The sequence below is a fragment of the Vigna unguiculata genome, chromosome 4, assembly GCF_004118075.2.
Source record: "Vigna unguiculata cultivar IT97K-499-35 chromosome 4, ASM411807v1, whole genome shotgun sequence".
NCBI lineage: Eukaryota > Viridiplantae > Streptophyta > Magnoliopsida > Fabales > Fabaceae > Vigna > Vigna unguiculata.
This window is the reverse complement of record NC_040282.1, coordinates 38,711,572-38,735,051: the sequence shown is the minus strand read 5'-3', so window position 1 is coordinate 38,735,051 and position 23,480 is coordinate 38,711,572. Positions and strand designations below refer to the sequence as shown.

The window sequence follows — 23,480 nt, the reverse complement described above, 5'->3', positions numbered from 1 at the left end:
GTCTCCTCCGTTTTGCTTTGTTTGCACCGGTAATGTCTCCCTCTCATTCTTGCTCGTCCTACACTTGCAATGGTTGAGGAATGAAAAATTCTAGCGTTTCTTCCCATGGGGTGTGTGAAGGAGATTCGATTTCGCACCTGTATGCTATTGCGGTGAGAAAGCAATCACGAGACGGGCTAAAACTGCTAAGAACAGAGGGAGAAAATTTCGGGGATGCCCAAAGTTCAAGGTATGAGATATGGAAATGATTTTAGTTTTATTTTTTGGTGGATGTTGTTTTTGTATTTTGGTTTTCGAAAACCTAATTTTGCAATTGGGGGTTTTTTATTTCATTGGACAGGGTGGAAGTGAAGAAGTTGTTCGCATTCCCACACTTACTGATTTTACCAATCCAATCCCTAGATTACATTATTTAGGGTTTCAAGCACAACGTTTTTTTTTTAATTCTCAGTCGCAATACTAAAAAATAATACATAACGTCACGTTAGAAATTCAAAAACAAGTTAACATTACAAAATTTAACACTGTTACCGATTGCCCTTATTTAATACTCAATTACAAAAACGAGAACGAAATTGAGATCAATTAAAATACAAGGACCAATTTGAAATTTTTGAACCAAATCGAGCATCAACGAAATATTTTAACCTTTATAATTCACAGAGAGGGTCCAATTACTTTGTGCATGTGGGAAGAGGCCACATCAATTTTTTAAATTTTAATTGTGGAAATCAACAAATATTGATGAAACTGTGTGCCAAAGGAATAATCCATTTTGACGGTGCTAGTTTGCCCAACCTTTTACATCCTTCTTGATGTTTTTACTGTCAAATTTATCATTAAGATTAATTTAAAGGATTTTATATTTTATATATTATTAACGTAGCTGCTGTCAACCTTATGCCAGAAATAATTTTAAGATATTAATAAGAATTTAATAAAATAATAATAATAATAATTTTTAAAGAATGTAAAATCGTTTTATTTTTCTTTTAATTTATTAAACTATTCATTGATTTAAATTTATACTCTAATTACATTTTTATTTTAAATTATATTTGAGAAAGTATAGACTTCTTCTAGTAAACGAATAATTATAAAACAAAAAATATATATTAAAGTTGATCATATTAAATTACTTTTTACTTGTTATTCATAAAATCTTTCACTTTGATGATAGATATCTTGGAAACTCCCTATTTTGATGAAAATCTTTTATATTTTAGAAAATAATAAATAAGCTTAACAAATATTTAATAATATTTTTTTCGATTTTTTTCCCATTCAAATATTACATAAACTTTAGAAAAAAATAAAGAAAGACAATAATTTTAAATGTACCTTCTTTTAGTTATTATAGAAAAACCTTTAACGATAGCCCTTATGGATATATTCCCTCCTTTGATTAAATGAAAGTCTTTTAAGTTAAAATAAACAAAAAAATATATAATAATATCTTCTTCTTTATTTTTTCTCTTGCAAATGCTTATAAAAGTTTAAAGATATGATAAATTACAGATTTTACGTATTTAATTAGATAGATTCGTTTAAGACATATTCTCTGGAGTATCAATTCTTTCTTTACATATAATTTAATCTCGAATCTAAACCTATATTTTATCGTCTGATAATTGAGGTATAAGAGAAAAATGTTAAAATAAAGCTATTTATATTTTAGGTCGTTTAAGAAAATGAGATGTATCAAACTTAAGGCTATATATATATATATATATATATATATATATATATATATATATATATATATATATATATATATATATATATATATATATATATAAGGTAAGTTACTGGTGTAATTTATATATGTCAAAAATCAATAACTATTTTAAATGTTAGTGATATATAATTAGAATAAAATATAATTTAGAATAACGTTAAAATGAAAAGAGAAAAATTGAATATTCATATATTTTGTAAAGTTACAACAATCATATCAATATCATTCTATTTTTCTTAAGAGAAATATAATTCTATGAAGAATTTGAAAAAAAAATGTAAGAAAGAAAGAAAAAAAAAACTGTATTTCACGGACATCCTATTTGTCAAGCATATGCATAATGCCTTTTCTGAAAGAGACAATGACACCAAATGTAGCCTCATAAAAAGAGATCATTTTTATGTTTTTTTTTTGTCATTCAATTTCTCAATAATAATAAATTTACTACAATGAGAGAAACAAAGAAAAATATCAGATGTGACAAAAAAAATAGTTTACATGATCACATTCGTTATAAGTTATTATAAGAAGGGAACCACATTTCTTCATTGTTATGATTATTTATGAATGATTAACGTTATGCATGTTCTTTTAAAAGTTTTATGTTATCACATGTTTAATTTTAGAAAAATTATTATAAATGCAGATTGTAGAATAACTAAATTTGAGAGAAAGAAGAATTTTTTTTACCACAATTTAAAATTTGAGTTATTATTAATCTACGTCTTAATTAATTCACAATATTTTAATTCTATAAATTGTGTCTACATGAACTGTATCAAAGGGAATGTCTCGGTGGTAACATTTGCAGGAAAAGAAGAGAAAAAAAAAATAACAGAAGACTTTGGTGGCGAAGGTTTTAGTGTGTTTGGAGAAGAAATGTAGAAAAGAAAGTGAGAATCTGGGTGCTGTGCGCGTTGATTGTTGTTGTTGAATTCAAATTTGGCTTCTTTTTTCTTTTTCGTCACCACACTTGTTATAAAGACCAACCAAATTTTCTCCTTCTTCTCATCTACTTTCTTACTGCTTCATTTTTCCTCTCTTCTTAACACAACAACATAGTCAACATAATCTCTGTTTTCTTCTTGCTTCCAACTTCATTCATTAATGGCTCATCATACCTCATCAGGTTTTGTTACCTTTCTTCCCTCACTCTTTTCATCTGCCCACATTTTTGTTTTTTAATGTTCTTGTATTGCAATTTTTGATACTTTGTTATTTATTTATTTACCTGGGTTGGAGAATTTTAAGATAAAGATTGTTTCTTTAAGGTTTAATGGATGGTGGGTCTTTCTCTTTTTGGGTTTGTTGAACTGAATAAAATGGAGACCTTTGTCGAGTGTGTCGGTGTGAATGTTTGAATCACAAACAGAGCACTGGTTTACGATTTGCAGCCTAAGAAAGGAAGATCAAGTTATATATTTTTTGAAACTTTTGTCCCTGATCACCTAATGGCAGTGTCTTGAAGTTTTTGATTTTTCACTTTTTTTTCTGTGAAGTCACATTGTTAGTAATGAAAAGTAATGACAAAACATGGTTCATCTGGGTCTGAAGATCATGCTTTGTGCAGATCATTCCAATTATCTCAGAAAAGAAGAGTGCAAGGAAACAGGTTCACTGGTTGTTTGTTTTGGGGAAATGTTAATAGACTTTGTTCCGACCGTGGGAGGAGTATCGCTGGCCGAAGCACCTGCTTTCAAGAAAGCTCCCGGTGGAGCTCCTGCAAATGTAGCTGTTGGTATCTCTAGATTGGGAGGTTCATCTGCTTTTATGGGCAAGGTTTAGTTCTCATTTCTCAATCAATGCTGGTTGGTATTGTAGGTTATTGATTTCCTTTGTCATATGCTATGTTTGAAACTGAATAGTTCTGAAGAAAGTTGTTCCTGCACACTTGTTCTTAGCAGGGAAAGATTCAAGGGAAATGATTGCTTGAACTGATAGAATAGAATTCACATCTGAAGTGCTTTTTCAATTTGCCATTTGTTTATTAGGTTGGAGCAGATGAATTTGGGTACATGCTGGCAGACATTTTAAAGCAGAACAATGTTGAGACTTCTGGCATGCGGTTTGACTCTAATGCAAGAACTGCATTAGCTTTTGTGACACTTAGAGAAGATGGTGAACGTGAATTCTTGTTTTTCCGCAATCCAAGTGCTGATATGCTCCTTCAAGAATCAGAACTTGATAAAAATCTCCTAAAGCAGGTGTGTGGCGTACCTGTTTGTGTATTTTATGAATGTTTTCCTTTAGGCCTTTCGTCTGAAATCAGGATATTGATAACATTGATTTCAGGCTAGAATATTCCATTATGGCTCCATCAGCTTGATTGATGAACCATGCAAGTCAGCTCACCTTGCTGCTATGAGAATAGCCAAAAACTCTGGTTGCATTCTCTCTTATGATCCAAATTTGAGACTGGCTCTATGGCCTTCAGCTGATGCTGCTCGGAAAAGCATAATGGATATATGGGATCAGGCTGATGTCACAAAGGTATACATATTTGACTAAGATATTCTTATACGACTCTGAGTTCAGATTCTCTACAGAATTTTTTTTGTGATGTCCTTTGTTTAGCATTAACAATACTGTAATATTGGTACTTTAACATCTTTTAATATGTTTTAAAAGATCAAAATCAGTTCTCATCAGTGGATTTTTTAGGCACAAAAGAGGAACAATACAGAAAAAATCTAGCAGAGAATCCAAATTTGACTCTCTACTATACTATTTAGTTCTGAAAAAGAAAAATTCATTAAAATTGAGTTGACATGGTATTTTCCTATGTGTATGTACAGATAAGTGAGGATGAAATTACATTTTTGACTGGAGGTGACGATCCTTATGACGATAATGTTGTTTTGAAGAAACTTTTTCATCCAAATCTCAAGCTTTTAATCGTTACGGAAGGGTCACAGGGTTGCAGATATTACACCAAAGTATGCTTACCAAATCCATTTAATTATAATGTCTCATTGGAAGCACAATTTCTCTTTATATCTTTGCTTTGTTTTCTACACAAATATCATGTCCCTTGTACTGATAAGTTATGAGCTGAATTAATCACTGTGACTTCTAATAGCTAGTGAAAACTGATATGAGGTTTTCTTTTTAGGACTTAACCATGTCATTGCCAAAATTTCTGTGCAGGCATTTAAGGGAAGGATTGGAGGTGTTAAAGTCAAACCTGTAGACACAACTGGTGCTGGTGATGCATTTGTTAGTGGGATTTTATACAGTATAGCTACTGATCAAACTATTTTTCAGGTACTCTTGAATTTTGACTTGTTCTGGTTGTGTAGATTAAGCCTTGTATCATTATAATGTTTTATTGTTCTTGTAATGTTTTCTTCTGGTCTTATTTGATAAGCCTAAACTGGAACAGTGTGATGAGAATTAGCTATATGATGTCTGTAACTGTGAAATTCATCATTGTTCTTGCATAGAAATTTATACATTTTGGTTTGGTTTTCAGGATGAGAAACGTCTTAGGAAGGCTTTATATTTTGCCAATATATGTGGTGCACTCACTGTGACTGAGAGAGGTGCAATTCCTGCACTTCCTACAAGGGAAGCTATCTTGCAATTCTTACTAGAAGCAGCTGTAATATAACACAATTCACATATTTTTGTTATAATTTGTTGTTAAACTACAGTTTAGGAGATTCTGAGCTTTTTTCCTTTTTCTGTTTAAATCTCTTGACTCTGTAATTCTCTTATTAAATTCAAGTTGCCTTTTGCTCTGGTTTTGGTAGGTGTGTCAGCTGAGCTCACTAATCAACTCTAGGTATAATGTGAACATGATTTAATTTATATTTGTTCTCGCAAAAGGGGAATTCAAGGTCCACACTGATTGCAACTTGACCTCTTTGCCAAAGACATGTCTAAAGAGAAACGAAAAAGACAAGTCTAAGGAAAAACGAAAATATTCCTTTGTAAAACATCACAAAGAGGTCAAATTGTGACCAGTGTGCTTCTTGGATTCCCCTTTCGCAAGAACAGAACATATATAGTGGTTTCACTATGATTAGAACCTTAAATCACGTAGTTAAACACATAAGCATATGTTGCTAACACTTAAACTTGGTTAAACACAAACATATATATGTTGCTGCAACTTTTGTTCATGCCTGTTTAGAGGAAATGAAGAAAACTGCATTAGGTTACAAGAAATAGGTTACAAGAAATTGTTCTAAATATGAAAAGTATTAGGAATATATTCTCTAATTTTCTACTTTGAAAACACTCACTTATTAGTGAAATTCATGTGGGTTTTACTAATTTGGGAATGAAATCCTCCAAATAAGTGGTGTTAGTTTTCACTTATGAGGTCTTAGCTTTTCCAAATTTTGTATTATTTTATAAGTTTAATTATAATTAAAAATATTATTTTTAATTTAATATCTTTAAATTTATACTTAATAATCAAATTTTGACATTTCTGTCACTTAATTGCATTAATGTGTTCTTGATGAGAATTTTGTTTCTATAAGTTTATTAACTAGTATGACATTTGTGCTTAGTATGGGTAAATTTAGAAGTTACAACAAATATATATATATATATATATATATATATATATATATATATATAATATTAAAAAAAGATGAATATTATTTGTCCGTAGTTTGAAAGACATACATTATAAACCATTCTTTTAGAAATATAAATAGAATATAGTCTCTGAAATTTCAATTGATGATTGAAACTAGATCAATTTTAATTTATTTGATTTATAATTTCATTTTTTATTGTTTAAAGTTGGAATATTGTGTTTGGGACTCTAAAATTACTTAGTTAACTAGACATTTAATTAAAAATATAAAAGAAATTAGATATTTGATAAAATAAATTGTTTGGAATTTATATATTAAGGGATGGACGGTAGCACTTGCATTAAAATTTATAGTAAGTTATAATAACTATAAAGAATTTCTGAAACAATTTGGATTATACTAATTGTTTATCTTGTATGTCATGTAGGACATCCTCCATTGAAAATAGATATTTGTTTTTAGTAAAATTTGAAACTATCCATAACCTCAACATGTGTAAAATTTGAAACTATCCATATCCGATTAAATTTAGAAAACAATCATGTCAAATAAAATAGTTAAATTTAAAAAATACATCATATAAAAGGTAAAATTAACAAAATAATAATTTTAATTAAAAACATTTTGTTATTTAAAGAATAAAACAAAAGAATAATAATTATATAAATAATTTTTATAACGGTATAGATAAAAGGGAATGGTCCATATAACCACGTCGATAACAAAATCACGGTGTAATATATAAATAAGAAGAAGAAAATAGGATTTTGAGGCTGTGTTGGCGCGAGAAGATACTGCTTCTTTCTTCGTCGATCTGATTCACAGAAAATGGGTTCAAACCCGGCGTTTGTTCTCGAGATCGGACCCGATGGTATTCCCAAAGAATCTCCGGTTATCAGTTACACAGAACAGGTTCTCTCTCTCTCTATATATTCCTCCTTTTTTTTCTCTTCAATCTCTCACACTCTTGTTCCTTTCTTTTCAGATAATCGAAGCAGAGCAACTTCAATTGAAGAAGTAACCCTTTTCTCTCTCTAAGCACCTCTTAATTCGTTGTTTAAATTTTGGTTATTTATTTAATTTTTAATTTACATTTTGACCACTGATTCTTATTGTTCAATCAATTCAACATTGGTGGTGTAAACCATTTGCAAGGTTTCCCTTTCTGTTTAGTGGAGATGTTCAAGGACAAAAGCAAATGGAGGAAATAATTAATATTTCCCTGGGTTTCTACAAGTGACTCATAATAAATTTAACCAAATTATTGTTTTTCTTAAAGCAAACAATGTATATAGTTAAAGCAAATTAGTATGTATAAAAGGGAAATAAGACATGTATGTAGTTTGTGTTTAAATCAAACAAATAGTAATGGGTAAACAACATTTTAGTCCTATGCATTCACATTAGTTTTTGGAACAAGAAATTTAAATTGAGTCCTTTGTTGTTATTTTGGTGTCACTTTAATCCTATAATATATATCAATATGATCCGTTTTCTCGTACAACATGTTGAATTTTAGACTTGAGTGTGTTGAATTATACTTAAAAATCTCCCTTTCTCATTTTTAAACATGTTTTCAGGTATATTGAGGAAAACTATTCTAAAATTCGTGACGTGGAGCGTGAGCTTGCAAATCTGGGATTGGAGATGAAACTTACATCTGGACCAAAGAAAGCAGGTTTTTATGTATCAATTGTTTTCCTTTGCGGAAATGAAGAGTGTCATTGTTTCCTTTTGCATAAATAATAGTTGTTCTGTTCCTCATAGTTTTAATTAGTGAAATATGAAATAACGTTGCTTCATTTTTGCATGCCATGTTTACTTTAAGCATTGGAACATATGAGAACAAAGATTGAGGCATCAACAGAGAAAATTCGTGTGGCAAAGCTAAAGGAAGAGCAGGCACATAAGGCATGTTACTTTTATGTAATAATATTAACTATTTTTCACGCTGCTTTCATGATATTTATATTTTTGAGTTATGGTTGCCATATACTCTGTCTGTGGTATGTCTGTTAGCAGTGTGACTTCAGTTCTTGAGTTTACAATGAGGTAACAACGATGCTAGAGAAGAAAATGTAAAGAAGGTCTGTGCTACTTTTAAACAGCTTGAACAAATTTTTTAAATGTTAATCTGTGTGTGGCTTATAAAAAAGCTGAATGATCGGCTCATTCAGAACATTCGTGATTCACATGCACTGCAAGGGTTAGAAAAGTGAGTGAGATAAGCTTTTTACCCATTAGCTCATTTTATCACATATATGGGATATAGCTTATTTTTCAACATTTAACTTCAACAAGGGTGTGCATATGCATATGCTTGTTCATCAATTCATTTTGTTATGATAATAAATAAAGAGGTAAAAGGAATAGGATAAGAGTTAAAATCCTCATTCTAGTCTCTAAAATTCAAAGCGTGTGTCACTTTAATCCATTTTTTACAAATCCTCACTTTAGTTCTTGAGTTTTCAAAAGTCTTTCATTTTAGTTTTTTATCACTTTTCGACTGCCATTTTGCTTCAAAAGGATTACAGTTATTGTCATTTGCGAGGTTAAAGCAACATATATTAATAAACTTAAGGATTAAAATGGGAGTGTATATGGTAAAGGAAAGACATTATTACATATACCTTAACTTGTTTTCCCCTTTTCTTTGTCAATAAGATAGTATGTCACTATTAACAGCATGTTTGGAACAACTTTTTAAGGGAAATAATAGCTTCTTCTTTCTTTTTCTTTTCAGAAACTCACTTAGGATGCAAAAATAAGTGTATTTTGTTACTCAAATTAAGTTGAACCAATCGCACTTTAAAAATAAGATTCCTTAACCATTCCTTGTCTTAATAACATGAATTGATTGCTTCTTTACTTTTACTTTTCCAAATATTATTGTATGCTTTTTCGAAAGATCTCATTGGCATCTTATTTTTAAATTATAAAATTGCACAACTTACGATTTAGATAAGAGGTTTACTGCCTGAACCATTTAATGGAAAAGTGGATAATTGATCCCAAAAAACATTGTTAAGCATCGTAATTTACCTTTTCAGTTATAGTATGTTGACTGCATGTGCTGCAGGTGTGGGAATCAGCATCCAAAGCAGTGAGGGATGAAGAGCAAATAAAGCAGAAATTATGTGAAGACTTAAGTAAACTGGTAAACAGATTCAACGGGCACAATATTTTAATTTTTCATCCTTTGTGTTGATATATTAACAATCTTTTCTAGGTAGAAGAGAGCAATAACTCTCAGTTGTCTAGGCTGGAGGAATTAAAAAGACGATTGGAAGCTATGAATCCGAACCGGCAGTCAAGTAGTCCTCACAGTGTATGTTATTATTAAGACATTCCTTATTCTCAGATCAATATTGTCAATAGCTGCTATGGCATTAGCCTAATGAAATTTACATTGGTGATTGACCTGAGGTACCTTCCTTAATACTTACTGATCTGCCTGTCGTATGATAATGTCTATTCTCTATCTTGTCAAACCTGCCTCCAAGAAATACCGTTAATAAAGTAAAAGGTACTGACCAAGCCATTAAAAGTTGATATTTGAACTATATATCCTAACTTTTAACCAATAAGGTTTCCTACTGTCAAACGGATGACATTCTACTTTCTAAACATTTGGAGTTTCAAACTGAACTTTTTGTTATCACAGTAATGGGTTGTTGGATACAAGAGAATGTGCACTGGTTGCATGGCTTCTTACTGATAAAATCTTTCACTGGTTGCATGGCTTCTTACTGATAAAATCTTTCACTGGTTGCATGGCTTCTTACTGATAAAATCTTTCATTTCAGCTTCTTTTTGATTGTATATGTAGATAATCTTTTGTCATTTGTTTTGTTTCTGTCTGACATGCTACATCTCCCGTTAAACAAATCCATATTGTTCTTCTGAATGCTAAAAATTAAGTTTGCATGTGAATTATGCTAGGCTGGGAAATCAAGCTCTCTGGATAGTGCAATCCAAGATGCCTCCTCCCTTCCCAGCACAAGGGAATCAAATGGAGATTCGGCTGAGAATGTTCAGTACCAAAATAGTGGTCAGAAAGTTCCAGCGGCCAATGAGCATAAACCGCATCCTCCTAGTGAAGGAGAACAAAGAAATAAAAAGAAAGTTAACTTAAGAGGTAAAGGAATTGGTGCAGTGCACAAGACTAGGTCTTCAACTCCTGACTGGACTGGTTCTGGTTTTGATGTAGATGGCAGAACCTAGTGGTACTATGGTAATGCGTTACTGCATCAGATACATTTGGCTGAGAAATCTTTACGATCTGCGGAAGGTAATTACATGTTTCAATTTTCCATTCTTTAATTCTCCCTATTTTGTTCACTGTTGCCACAGAATGTCTGACCTAATGATTAATCTTTTCTAGACTGCTGGTTTGTACAAACTTGTGAATAGGATATTTTCATGGAAGGAAAGATCAATTCATCAAGTTAGATTCGTCCTTCTGTTTTTCAGATTTTGAAATGACACCTCAATTTTGATTTCTTTGTTTTGAACTGGTGGTTGACTTTCACTTGTTCTTGGCTACTGTCATGGCAATCTCCTGATGAAATGATAAGAACTGCCTTTGCTTCATAGACATCTCCAGAGATGCAGTGTCTGTTTGCTTCAAAAGCTTCCTAAGAAAAACTTTTAAAATGACAAAATTTTGAAATTTATCATGGTGGGGATGAAACTAATTTCCTCTTTGTCTATGCAATAAGTTTGTTGTTCAATTGTTGGTTCAATTGTCTATATGCAAATTTTGGTAGCATAAGATTGATTCAATTCTCTGCTATGTCAAAAAGTAATTATAGATTAAGCTTAATTATTTGAACTTGATTTCCTCACCTTTTGACTTTGCTTGGTTTGAGGGTGAAAATGGGTGAAGAGAATTCAGAAGAAAAGGTTTGGTTGAGAAGAGAAAATGGAAAAGAAAAGAAAGATATAATGTGAAGCACAATTTTTCTGTGCGGTAGAGTGGAAATGAAGGTATATAGAAACTTTTACTGAAATTATATTGTCTAAGGTTTAATTTTAGTTTTGGTGTCCTTTTATTTTATAGAAAAAAGAAGAAAAATTAAATTATTTCATAAATAACTTTAAGAGAGTTGTTCTTCGTCGTCATTCTTTATTTTCTTTTGTTCAAGAGTAAAAAAATGAGGGAATTATTGATTTCTGAAGAAATTAGTTAACCAAATGCTAATATTGTTACAAATAAATTACTAATGCATGAAATTAAAGTTTGAAGAGGAGTTCCTTGGAGCCATTCTGTGCACAATGAATGATGATCAAGATTGTAGAAAGAAATTAAGAGTTGTCACTAAATTTGACTAGTTTAAAGAAGTCCAACTCAAATATAATAATTCAATCACACTTTTCTACCAATCAAACTAGGACAATTTCTTCTTGCACCTTCCTAACTTTCTTCTTCCACCTCCATATAAATAAAATTTTCATTTTATTCATTTTGAATTATACAATTCGAAAGTCTTGATTTTTTGAATTCCTGGAAGCACAGTAAATGACAAAGATATGAATGTCTATAGTTCAAGAATAACTTTCTATCTATACATTCTTCTTTAAATGTGACTTACCAATTAGAATTCTCAAATTGAAAATTAACAGTGAGTTAGATGACCAAATGAATAGTTTGCTGTGAAATTTAGAACTGTACTCATTAAATCAAGGAACAAAAAGGTCCCATTTGAGACAATTTTTCAAACCATGATTGAATTTTTTGATGAATCGAGTTGAGGAAGATGGGTATCTGCAATTGTCCAGATGGTGGGGGCAAAGCCGTTTTCAGCATCAAATTTCTGATTGAATTACGTTTCTCAGAAGAATTTACTCATTACTGACTCTGTGTTTCTTGCAATTATGATCTTCTGCCACCTTGTCTCTCTAATGTACCTCTGTGACCCATCTTTTTTGTGTGTATCAAAAATTTAGATGAGTTGGGGTGTCTTCTCTTCATCAAAAGTCAAAGAAACTTTTAAAATTTAAAATCACTTCTAAACTTTTCTCCTTATTTTCTACATTATTCAAAATATGCCATATTGAATATCCAAAACAAATTTCAATTAAATAAACTATTGATAATTTTTATGCATATTTGTTAAATTTGTAAAACAAGAAAACACATTTAATACTACTCAAATTAGGTTGAATTCTATTATATATTTGGTCGAATTCTATTACATTTCCTTTATTTTTTATTTTTTTCTTTTAACTCTATTTTAATATAAGCTAGAGTTCTATTTTTTTTTCTGGTTTCTCTACTACCACTCATTTGAACATACCATAGTATGATCCACTGGTTGGTGTTGTCCTTCTTCATACCTCTTAGCTATTGCAATTAATTTACTTTTTCATTTAGTGTATGTTATTTCTCTTCTATTTTTAGTATATTATTCAAATTAACTACAGAGTGTGTTAGATAAATTTAATAAACTAACTATTATTAGTTTAAATATTGAATAAATTAGTTCGATCAGTAAAAGTTATTTGATCGATAAAAAAATAGTTTGATAAGTACCTTAAGATAATATATTTAATGAACTTTTATAAGATATACTTTTATCGACTAGTAGTTAAAAATAATTAAAATATAACATTTTAGGTAAAATTTTCTATCCAAACAACACCTAATATTTTTAGTTTTCTATCTCATTACAAACTATCTCTACATTTAGCTCATTATTTTAGTCCATTCATGTTATTATATTTTAGAGTTTTGAGAGAAAATATTTGAACTTTGGTGAAACAAAAAGTGTGGGAAAGATTTGCTCTCAATTGTTTAAACTTTTTAATTTTGGAAAGTATGGAAAGATCCCCATCTTTGGGAGCAGTGTTAAAGGTGGATAATCATAATTAATTTGCATTAATTAATTCACACTAAACAAAAAGTTTGAGCCATTGCACTTTCTTTATTTATTTAATTAAAAGGGTGTCACCTTTTTCGATGCTACTTCCCAATCAATGACTCATTATTATACAATAAATTAATTGTTCATATAATCTCACCAAACTTCAGTTCATATTCTAAAAATAGTTCATAAAAAGTACCCAACAAATCACAATCCCTATCATTGAACAAGGAAACTCAAACAAACAGATCCATAAGCCTATTATGTTTTTCTTTTCCAAAAATAACACTTTCTTCTTTATAAAGTGCCAAGGTTTTCTAATTAGATTTAAAACAAGTATATCATATATTAAAAGAATTTTGTTAACATAATCTCACTTGTTACAACTATAAATATTAGAATAATGAATAAATTACTTCGACATGGGGTTTTCTGATTTCATAATAAAATATCATTACATTAAATTTTACATAAATCTTCGTTTTTGAAATATTACACTGTTATTTTTTTTTTCATTATACGTGTACTCTTTCAAATTTAAAAACATTACACTTATAGAAAAGACTATTTTAATGGGAATGAATATAATACGGAAAGTTTTCGGTAAATATTAGTTATATTTATTCTAATATAATTTATTTGAGGATAAATTAAAATAAGAAAAAATAATATTTCACTGAAAACTAATCAATTGATTTAAATTTTTGTAAAACCTAAAAACTGTATCGTTTTTGGATTCAAAGAATATGAAAAGGATAAAGTCGTAAAGTTATACCCATAATACACTATAGTTAAATAATTTTATACTTTTATTGGAAATCATAGATAAAAAAATCATAAAATAATGCATTGTTTATACTTTAATTAAAGATATTTAATTCACCCTCAGAGTATATAGTGTTTTTCGTATATGCAAAAGTTTTATGAATAATAGTTTGTACATAAAAAAATATCAAAAATTCAAGATGAATTGAAATCTTACCCTAGTTATAAATAAGATGAAGCATATAAATATAATGATTTATAAGTCTTATTTTTAAAAAAATTATATTAAAAACTGTGTCTTAATTTATTATATGGATTTATTTATAATTCATTATAACATTGAAACTCTCTATAATTTTATTAAAATTTGTCACTCCTATACGAATTCTACTTCAATAATCAAATTTGTCGTTATTAATCAAAATTTTAATTAAAAGTCAAATGTGGAATTGAAGTCTGTGTTTTATAAAGACAAAAAAGAAAAACTTTTACAATAACAAAAGTTATATATAATGCAAACCCAACTTATCGAAAGTAATTTTTCTTAAATATGTTAATTTTAGTAATATTGAACCAAAAGTGCACAGAGATTGATAAATAATAAACAGCAAGAAATGATAGATTTAAGAGGTAAAGATGATTAAAATGGAGAGTGAGAGAGTGTGTTATCTGTTTCCATCATTTTTGCTGAGACAACATAAACTCACATGTCTCCGACTCATTACTTCACTTTTCCTCCTCTTTGAATTTTTGGCGCTCTTTTTTCTTTCACAACTTCTTCTAATCATAACTAACACATGCTATCATTATTACAGATATCATTCTTCTTATTTAATCATACTCAACAATTTAATGGAGCACTTGTATCCAAAAAGGAAAAGAAATCTTAATAAGTGTTAGTACAAAATGGGTCACTCAATAAAAAAAACTATCAATTTTACGATACATTTTCACTGCTGTGTTTTCAATATAATACTATTTTCATTAACTTGTTAAATAATATATATATAATATTAATAAGATCTCGATCCAACTTTATATATTGTTTAATTTTTTTATTTTTATTTAATATCAGATTTAAATTCATATTTTAAATTTTCAACAAATACCTATTAATAAAAAGATTGTAAATTTTATGTTTGTAATGAAGGATTTTCGAATGTGTTTATGAAACTTATAATAAAATAATTATAATCCCATTAAGTCTTTTCTAGATAACTTTGTAATATTACTTACTATATAATAAAAAAAAGTTAAATATATTTTTGATTATTTAACTTTTAATAAAAATTAAAATTAGTCATTTTTTAAAATCTTGATCAATTTAGTTCCTAAATTTTAGACATATATGGATTTAATCTTTTTTATCAAAATCTGTTAAATTTATGTGATGTTTCAAATACGTTTTTTAACTAACATTAAAGTGAAAATATATTAAGCGAGATAAACAATCCAAATACTATCATGCAATACATTTAAAAATTTAAATATATTTAATAAAATTTAATTAAAAAAATAAATTTACATATTTCTAAAATTAGAGACTAAATTGGACCAAAATTTCAAAACTAATTTTGGTTTTCATATATTAATAAAAAAATATATATGAATAAAAGCATAATACCCTGGTAAAGCTTAGATTTGATGTGCTTTTACATGGTCTAAGGTATTAAGGAGATGGTAACATCAGGTATCACACATCTCAATAAAATGTTATCAGTTTTTAATATTTGTTATCCATTTTAAAACAAAAGTACTAGGTTGCCAAATCAAGCATGGTCATATATCTATATACTAGGAATCTTCGCATCTATATAACTCATGCTTTTGGATCCAAGTTCTTGAACATTATTCATTCATGTGATTTGTTTTCGTTGGTTGAGTTTCACAACAAAATAAAATAAAATAAAAGTAAAAATAGTCGTTGTCTCGGGTTTCTTTTTCAACATTCTTTGTGATAGAAAAGAAAAAGTGGCATTAAAGTTGATGTCTCCATGCAAAAATCACTTTATAAAAATTAAAACATAAAAGCTTTACTTTTAGGGTTGTTCTACCTTACAATCCCAAACTCCCATAAGCTAAAAGCCAAACAATTTATCTACTTTTCATATCATACGTGTGTTACCGTTTCATAATTGTTTGAAATTTATTCTAATTATGAAAAATCCAGAGATGAAGATAACAAATAAGATACGACATCCATCAAAATTTATGAACTCTAACAAATTTAAATAATAATAATAATAGAAAAAATAGTATATCAAAGAATATTTTGCTAAAGTTTTTTAATTATTTTTAAAAGCTAAACAAGTATATTTATTGTGTTTTGGTCAAATATGTGAATCAACCCGATTTATTAACGGTTGAGGGGTTGATTCACAATATACTTTTTAAAATAAATCAAATTGTAAATCTACATAACCAAAAATAAAAAATAATTATAAAAAATTATGGAAAATAATAAATGTAATAAAAAATTGTTAAACTGTAATAAATGTAATAACAAATGTAATTAAATATACTGATTTTTTTTCCAACCCATCTCTGTTTTGTTAAACTTCAATTGTAGACCAACTATTCGATATCATAAATCCAAATTAATCAAATCACACCTAATTAACAAGTTAATTAAGTAAATCTATTATACTATCTACCTAGGCCCAAAATAGGATAAAAGCCCATAAGAAACAGTGTAAATAGAACTTAACTTAGTTGATTTGATTTTGAATAGTATTTATTACTAACATTAAAGTGTTTTTTTTTTTCTTCAGATTTTTGTCTTGGAAAGCCGCATTCGAGGTATACAAGTCTTCAGTGTTAAGTCTAAAAGATATAGAAACTTAAATAATTAAAATAATTACCTTTTTAACTAACCTTATAATCGATTATCCATATATTCGCTTTAATTGGTCATATTAACATAAATATCAAATTTTAAAATTTTAAAAATCAAATAAACTTGCATTTTAAAAGAACAACACGATATCTTCTACTTTGATTACTGACCATTTTTTTATATTTGATGATAAAAAAAGGAATTATATACAAAAGAAATGCATGTATTTACTGTAGAAAAAAAAATCAATTTTAGAAATATTATCAACCAAGTAAAACTTCTATGTTAATTTTGGCTTCATAAAATGGACCGACATATGCAAGGATAATTTTGTTTACCAGTCTGCACAAGGTCGTTGTAAAATAATGGGTTAAGTATATTTTTAGTTTCTGAACTTTAATCTAAAATTGAAATTTGTTCATGTTCAAAATTTTAATATATTTTAGTCCTTAAACTTTAAAAATAAATTAATATAATTCTTTTAAACCAATTACGTCAACTTTTTTAGGTGTCATTTCTCAGTAGATATTAAATTAGGATGTGTCAAACGGTATAAACAACTTCAATATTAACATGAAACGCTTTTGACACATTTGAAAAAATTGACATAATTGGGTTAAAAAAATTATATTCTTTCAATTTTGAAGTTTGGAAACGAAAATGTATCGAAATTTTAGACATAAACAAATTTCAATTTTAAATTAAAATTTAAAGACTAAAAACATATTTAATTCTAAAATAATACATTCTTGAGTTCTACATATATGAAACTTTGTTGAATGGTATAAAATAACAAATGTAAGAGATTATATATATATATATATATATATATATATATAGAGAGAGAGAGGGTGGGAGTTGAATAAGTACATAAAAAATGGATCTTAGGAATTTAATAATTATTAAGAATTTATATGTTTGATAAACATAAATATAAAATAATTTTCATATGCACAAGTAGAAACACAATTTGCATCTCCATCTTTTTGAAATAATAAAAAATAAATTTAAAAATTAGGATAATTATTAAAATAATAATATTACTAACATATATTAAATCTATATAGAGTAGTCTTAAAAATATTGTTTTAATAATTTTAATATAATTATAATTATATAAAAGGAGTATTTATATTAAAATCAGCAGAAAAAAAGTTACAAAATAAAAGATAAATAAAATAAAATTATAAAAAAAATCACAAATTAATTTTTTTTTATTAATTACTAGTTGTAACATTTGCACTATATGAATGTATGTTTTTTATTCAATTAATTTAACTTCGAAGTAGTCAAATTTAAATAAATAATCATTAAAAAATATTTTATAAACAAAAACAATAAACTAGTTATTTTAATTCAAAAAGTAGTTAAATTTAACTAAAAGATAAATTAAAAAATATAATCTTTTATATAATGGTAGCTACATTAATACCTGGGTTGGATACTTCAAATATGGTAGTATTAAAAACCCAAACTCAAGATAAGCATAACTAAATAGCAAATGAAATTATAAAAATACTAGAAATATGTACTTGACATAAAATTGAATATAGAGAGAGAAAGTGTGGGGCGTGGATTCCTCTGTCAAATCTTGTCTTTTAATGACCAATGAATAGAGCAGTCTTGTCGAGGGGTCAAATTCTTCCTCTGACCCTACAATCGAAGGGTTCAAACTTCAAACCCATGCACGTGGACCCCTCAACCATGTCACGTGACATCCTTCCTTTCTACCCTTACTTCCACTAACATCCATCACACATATTATTCTATAATACTTTACATACACTCATTCATCTTGCAAAATCACTACATAAATTCATCCTAAACTTAGAAAATTTTAAACAATTTTTAAATAAAAAACAAAAATTTTCATGAATAATAATTCCTGATTATTATAATAAATGATCTTTAATAATACATAACTAATAAATTGAAACTCAATTATGTACTAGAATTAGGTTAAAATTGAGAGACAGTACAAACATGTGATATTTTCACATCATCATCTAATAACTTCTCTTTTCTCACATTTCCCAAGCAATCTGTGAGCATAACCGTTTCATGCACTAACGTGTCCCATATGTTCCCTTCAATCTCTGCCACCAACCCTTCTCCTTCTTCCTCCAACCTTTCACCATCTTTATCTCTCTGCATGTCTTCTCCCTCAATCAATCCATCAATGTCCTCCAACACCTCACACTTCGCACGTGGGAACTCACCCACCCTCTTCCACACCCTCTCCACAACGTTCCCACCGTGCCAACAACCGCCCACACCCTTCGAAAACCAAAGCCCGTTCTTCCCTCTGTCTTGCAGGATCTCCTTCAGAACCTCGTCCACCAGATCGAACACCAACTTCCGATTCCAGTGCTGACCCAGTTGTTCTTTCGGGGAAAAGCTAAGATCTTTGTCGGCTTCGAGGTGGAAGAAGATCGATGGGTCAAGTGGGTGGGTTGGGGAGAACCAGTGGTGGTGTTGGTGGGACGGTAATGGTGGGTTTGTGGGGGTGCCCTCTACGTTTAGGGCAGTTGTACGGGCAAGGATTGCTGTGATGTAGTGAAGCTCTTGTGGGGTGTGAGAGTGAGGTTGCGGTGCTCCAATGGTGGCGGAGGAGGCACTGTTATGTTTGTTCTGTGATGTTTCTCGGGTGGCGAGTGTGGTTGTTCCTTCTTGTTTGTACCTCTGGCGCGAACAACTAGATAACTGTGAGCTGCTTTTGGACTCTTGACTATCACACACCTGTGACTGTTTGGGACATACATAGATTTTTAATGTTTTGGTGGTTCAAAAAACAATAGGAAATAATTCACACCATCTTTTTATCGGTTAATTTTAAAAAATTATATTCTTCCTAAAAACTTCTTATGAAAACAATAAAAAAAGTTAATTTAAAAGATGGAAGTTTCTTTTATTGTCATTTAGTTATAGACATGTCTTTATAAGAAGACTGTCAATTTGATAAATAACTATTTCAAAATTTAAGCCTATAATGATTTTTTATTAGTTTAAATTATAACATTCAAGAAAATTCGATACATGTTTTTAATCATCCACAACTTTTAAATATATATATATATATATATATATATATATATATATAAATTACTTTAAAGGGTAAGTTGAGTTAATCTTTCGAAAAGTACTCAAAGTAAATTCGAAAAAAAAAACGATTATTTAAGAAAATGTTCAAAATAAATTTGTACAACAACTCGGAGTTTGATTTTTTTTTTTTTTTGATCTTTTTCTTAAAAAAGTTAAACACGAATATTTAAAACTTCAAAAAGCAAATTTTGTTGATAAAAATAGTATTTTTATGACAAAAAGTTAAACATATGGAATCCCATGTAGGGACTGGTAAAAAGAGAGGACTTAAAAAGGAAAAAAGTAAAATAATTGAAATAGTTGAAGATTGAATAATGAGTTACCTGTTTTGGAGGAATTTTGGTTGCTGGAGGAGAAGGGTCTGTCTTGACAGGAAGAAGATTTGGTACAGTGTTGATGTTATTGAGGAGATTACTTGACAATGGATGAGTTTTCTTGCTTTTAGCAGTTTTGGTGTCACTGGCTCTAGTAGGCGATGTGGGACGAATCACGAACGATTCTTCTTGTTTGTTTCTGATTATGTCCGATGTCTGAGGAGGCCTTTTCAGCCTTGAGTTGAACTTTTCATTGCTACCCATTTTGCATTTTGGGACAGATTTGCTGTTCTGATGAAAATCTTGCTGCTCCGGCAACGATAATGTTTGAGCCTTTGCTTTTGTTAAAACTCTCGAAAGCTGAGTGTTAACAGGAGGAGGAGGTGCTGGTAGTTTCATCATGTTTTGGTCTTTTGGGGTGAGTGGCGATGGTTTGTGTTTGTCAATGAATCTAAGCCTCGGGGAATAGGAAGATGTGTTTGAGTGTGGTTTGGGTGGACTAGTTTCAGTTTCGTCAATTGCTTTCAGTGGTGATGTTTTGGAAGATTTTTTGCTTTTGTGTTGTTGGCCTGAATTTTCTTCTCTTGTTTTGAGAGTGTTGGTGATGTCTTGGCCAACTTTTCTGCTCACACTATCCTTAACCTGTTTGACTATTTGCCTAGCATAGTGGCTTGGACTTCTGCCATTGTTCTCATCACACTTTCTTTTGGAAAACGAGAGTCGAGGGAGCTCTAAATCCTCGGCAAGATTCATGTTTTCCTTGTTGATTTGGAGTGAGAGTCTGTGGTGGTAATAATCACCATCTGATCTTCTTGCTGAGGAGATTCTTGGTGTCTCAGGCAAAGATCTCGTGGCTGCAATCTCACTGCTGTCAATGCTGTTTCTGTGCTTCGTTTGGACATGTTGCTTGTGTCTCAGGTGGTGGTGGTGTAGATGTGGCGCATTGCCATGTGTGTTTGGAGCAGAAAGACATGAAGAAGAAGAAGAAGGAGAAGAAAAAGAGGGTGAGTGTGGAAGAAGATCCAAACCCATTAACCTGGCAACCAAAGTTGGTGTCTTTGTCCCTGGGGAGCTGGTGATTTCTGCAGACAAGTCATTCAAATTTCCACCACCTGTTCTTGTGCCTCCACTTGTCTTAATTTGCATAATATTCTTCTGGGTTTTCAAAACAAGTGATCAAAATAATCACCATAGTGCTGTGCCATCATTACTCACTTTACAAATAAACAAACAAAAACCCAACTAGGAGTGTGTGTGTGTGAAGCTAAACTCATAAAAGAAACAAAAACAAAACTCACATACAATCTGATAAACTTACAGGAATTTTAAAATCCTCTTCTTTTGATGAGAGAGATGAAACAGGCCCATCAGCATCCTCTGATTCCAAGCTGTTCCTAGGTGCTTCAGCACCTGAATTACACAAAACCCACATGAGAATGAAAAGAAAAAGGTAGTTGGTGGGTGGTTTGAAACATGAGTAATAATAACTAGAATAATACCTTTGGAGACTGTGGCATGGTCTTCTAAAGTGCATGAGGGTGGTTTGAAAGAGTTTTGTTGTTGGGTTATGTTGGGAAAGTGAAAGGGATGGAAATCAAAGAACTGAAAAACAGCACACATGCAACCAGAAGGTGCTTGTGTTTCAGCATCAGCAGCAGCAGCAGCAGCACCACCACCACCTCCTCCAACAACTACACCTCTCTTTGATGATCTTCCAGCAAAATAACCCTCCTTGCCCATAATTGGTAAGCCTATGGCTTTGCTGAACTTTAGAAACAAGAAAGATGGTGTGGAAAAAGGGGTGTCACACAAGTGATGAAATCAGAATGAAAATGACACAATAAGCAGTGGCCTCAGAGAGAGAGAAAGAGAGAGAGAGAGAGAGCAAAAACTTTGTGGGATCTGCAAGTGAAGAAGCGAGAAAAGCGGATCCTTGAAGCATAAAACGGTCACAGTGTAAGGAATTAAGTACACTGAGCTGAGAACACCACCTCCATAATAAATTATACCTTTTCAATATTTCGGAACAAAATAAAATGTATTATTAAAATATGTACCTTCTTAATTGTTTGAATGATAAACATACTCAACATGACGTCACCCTTTTTTTGAAAAAATGTATTTTAAAACTCCCTCGATCGACCAAAACTTCTTCTCTCAAGACATACACATTCATATACACCATGTTTTTTTAAAATATATGTCACATTTTGAATGTTAGTTATGACTGTTCAATAAGAAATTCAACTCACTTTCAGATAATTGTATTGTTAATTTCCCACTCATTTTTCACTTTTATCTTTCACATGGCCCATCTTTTTTTCTTTCTCATCTGTGTTTCATTATAGTAGCAATGATCATTTTCTATTATCATAAACAAAGCGTGTACTTCTTTTTATCTTGCTTCATAAAAGAAGAACCTTTAATTGAAAATCATGGAACTGTATTATAAACTTACAAGAGGGTGTGCTTTGTTTACATTTCAATTAACTTTTTTTAAAAAAAATGTTTTCTTTTTTGTTGTGTGTTTTAAAAAGAGAGAGTTTTTGTTTGTTTTGTGTACCTTTTTATCTTTACAGCACTCACTTCCAAGCTATTACGAAAACCAGACCAAGAGCAGAAGCGAGGCTGCTCTGTTATTGGGAAGTGTAATGGTTAAGGAATTAAGAATGGAGAGAGAGAAGAGACGAGGGTATGACATGACCACGCATATTGATTCTCTCTTCTCTTTCATTGTTAGTTACAGAACAGAACCACATACGTATCATCCTACGGTCGTGTTGCACAGAGAGGTACTGTACACTACACATGCCTACACCAGGTGCCTCCTTTCGCAACGTGATTCCCACAACTTTCTGATGTGATTTCAACTTTTTTCTCTAACTTTAATTGAAATTGGATCATGTCCTGTCATGTCTTCTAATAACATCGTATATTCTTCTTGTAAACCTTTTATTTAAATTATTACGCACACTAACACTATATACTGTTTCTTATCACAGACACAACATATATAAAGCAGATCTTACTTTTATGCTTCAACACTTTTTTATTTTCGCTTTACTTTTCTATTTTTCATTCGTCGATTCTCTTATTTTCTCCTCTTCTATTTGCTTCTCTTTCTCTCTTGTGTGATCTTTTCATAGTTTTTGCTTTAGATAAATTCAAGGTAGTGGGTATATTTTGCCTTAATTTTTAGTTTTTTGCTTAACTCTATTAAATATATTTTGATTTGGGTGGCAAGCATACTAGTATTGAGTTTGAAGGTACTACACAAACAACAAATTATACTGTTTTACTTTTTGG

At 30.0% G+C, this 23,480-nt stretch overlaps 3 protein-coding genes across 11 annotated transcripts; 2 read left to right on the top strand and 1 right to left on the bottom strand.

Moving 5' to 3' along the window:
- Positions 1-2,541: 2,541 nt before the first annotated feature.
- Positions 2,542-5,474, top strand: LOC114181412 (probable fructokinase-7). 2 transcript variants are annotated; one of them, XM_028067863.1, is made up of 7 exons: positions 2,542-2,867; positions 3,309-3,517; positions 3,730-3,942; positions 4,031-4,228; positions 4,534-4,674; positions 4,886-5,002; positions 5,211-5,474. In XM_028067863.1, exons 1-7 carry the CDS (start codon positions 2,846-2,848, stop codon positions 5,346-5,348), a joined length of 1,038 nt encoding a protein of 345 aa, XP_027923664.1. In that variant the 5' UTR covers positions 2,542-2,845; the 3' UTR covers positions 5,349-5,474. The 2 variants fall into 2 exon arrangements, with proteins under 2 accessions (XP_027923664.1, XP_027923665.1); XM_028067864.1 differs by lacking the exons at positions 2,542-2,867; positions 3,309-3,517 and adding an exon at positions 3,526-3,546.
- A 1,528-nt stretch (positions 5,475-7,002) lies between these two features.
- Positions 7,003-12,213, top strand: LOC114181167. 7 transcript variants are annotated; one of them, XR_003603762.1, is made up of 9 exons: positions 7,003-7,203; positions 7,277-7,308; positions 7,872-7,969; positions 8,120-8,202; positions 9,371-9,448; positions 9,521-9,619; positions 10,234-10,429; positions 10,502-10,582; positions 10,705-12,213. XR_003603762.1 is itself a non-coding variant. In XM_028067528.1 (8 exons), exons 1-8 carry the CDS (start codon positions 7,120-7,122, stop codon positions 10,513-10,515), a joined length of 684 nt encoding a protein of 227 aa, XP_027923329.1. In that variant the 5' UTR covers positions 7,003-7,119; the 3' UTR covers positions 10,516-10,738. The 7 variants fall into 7 exon arrangements, 2 of the variants coding, with proteins under 2 accessions (XP_027923329.1, XP_027923328.1); XR_003603761.1 differs by having other exon boundaries at positions 10,676-12,212; XR_003603760.1 differs by having other exon boundaries at positions 10,234-10,582; positions 10,765-12,211.
- Positions 12,214-18,277: 6,064 nt separating this feature from the next.
- On the bottom strand, positions 18,278-22,144 carry LOC114181010. 2 transcript variants are annotated; one of them, XM_028067321.1, is made up of 4 exons: positions 21,674-22,144; positions 21,493-21,584; positions 20,184-21,326; positions 18,278-19,503 (listed from the first exon to the last, which is right to left on the bottom strand). In XM_028067321.1, exons 1-4 carry the CDS (start codon positions 21,912-21,914, stop codon positions 18,718-18,720), a joined length of 2,262 nt encoding a protein of 753 aa, XP_027923122.1. In that variant the 5' UTR covers positions 21,915-22,144; the 3' UTR covers positions 18,278-18,717. The 2 variants fall into 2 exon arrangements, with proteins under 2 accessions (XP_027923122.1, XP_027923121.1); XM_028067320.1 differs by having other exon boundaries at positions 18,282-19,503; positions 20,184-21,329.
- Positions 22,145-23,480: the final 1,336 nt, after the last annotated feature.

What these genes read in the sequence shown, in the direction of transcription:
- LOC114181412 (XM_028067863.1), top strand. Translation starts at nt 2,846, where the DNA reads ATGGCTCATCATACCTCATCAG. An exon ending in CATCTGCTTTTATGGGCAAG is followed by an intron (nt 3,518 to 3,729) that starts GTTTAGTTCTCA and finishes TTTGTTTATTAG; the next exon opens with GTTGGAGCAGATGAATTTGG. An exon ending in ATAAAAATCTCCTAAAGCAG is followed by an intron (nt 3,943 to 4,030) that starts GTGTGTGGCGTA and finishes CATTGATTTCAG; the next exon opens with GCTAGAATATTCCATTATGG.
- LOC114181167 (XM_028067527.1), top strand. Translation starts at nt 7,120, where the DNA reads ATGGGTTCAAACCCGGCGTTTGTTCTCGAGATCGGACCCGATGGTATT. An exon ending in GAGCAACTTCAATTGAAGAA is followed by an intron (nt 7,309 to 7,871) that starts GTAACCCTTTTC and finishes ACATGTTTTCAG; the next exon opens with GTATATTGAGGAAAACTATT. An exon ending in GTGAAGACTTAAGTAAACTG is followed by an intron (nt 9,449 to 9,520) that starts GTAAACAGATTC and finishes AATCTTTTCTAG; the next exon opens with GTAGAAGAGAGCAATAACTC.
- LOC114181010 (XM_028067320.1), bottom strand. Translation starts at nt 21,914, where the DNA reads ATGGGCAAGGAGGGTTATTTTGCTGGAAGATCATCAAAGAGAGGTGTA. An exon ending in CCATGCCACAGTCTCCAAAG is followed by an intron (nt 21,585 to 21,673) that starts GTATTATTCTAG and finishes TGTGTAATTCAG; the next exon opens with GTGCTGAAGCACCTAGGAAC. An exon ending in AAGAGGATTTTAAAATTCCT is followed by an intron (nt 21,330 to 21,492) that starts GTAAGTTTATCA and finishes TTGAAAACCCAG; the next exon opens with AAGAATATTATGCAAATTAA.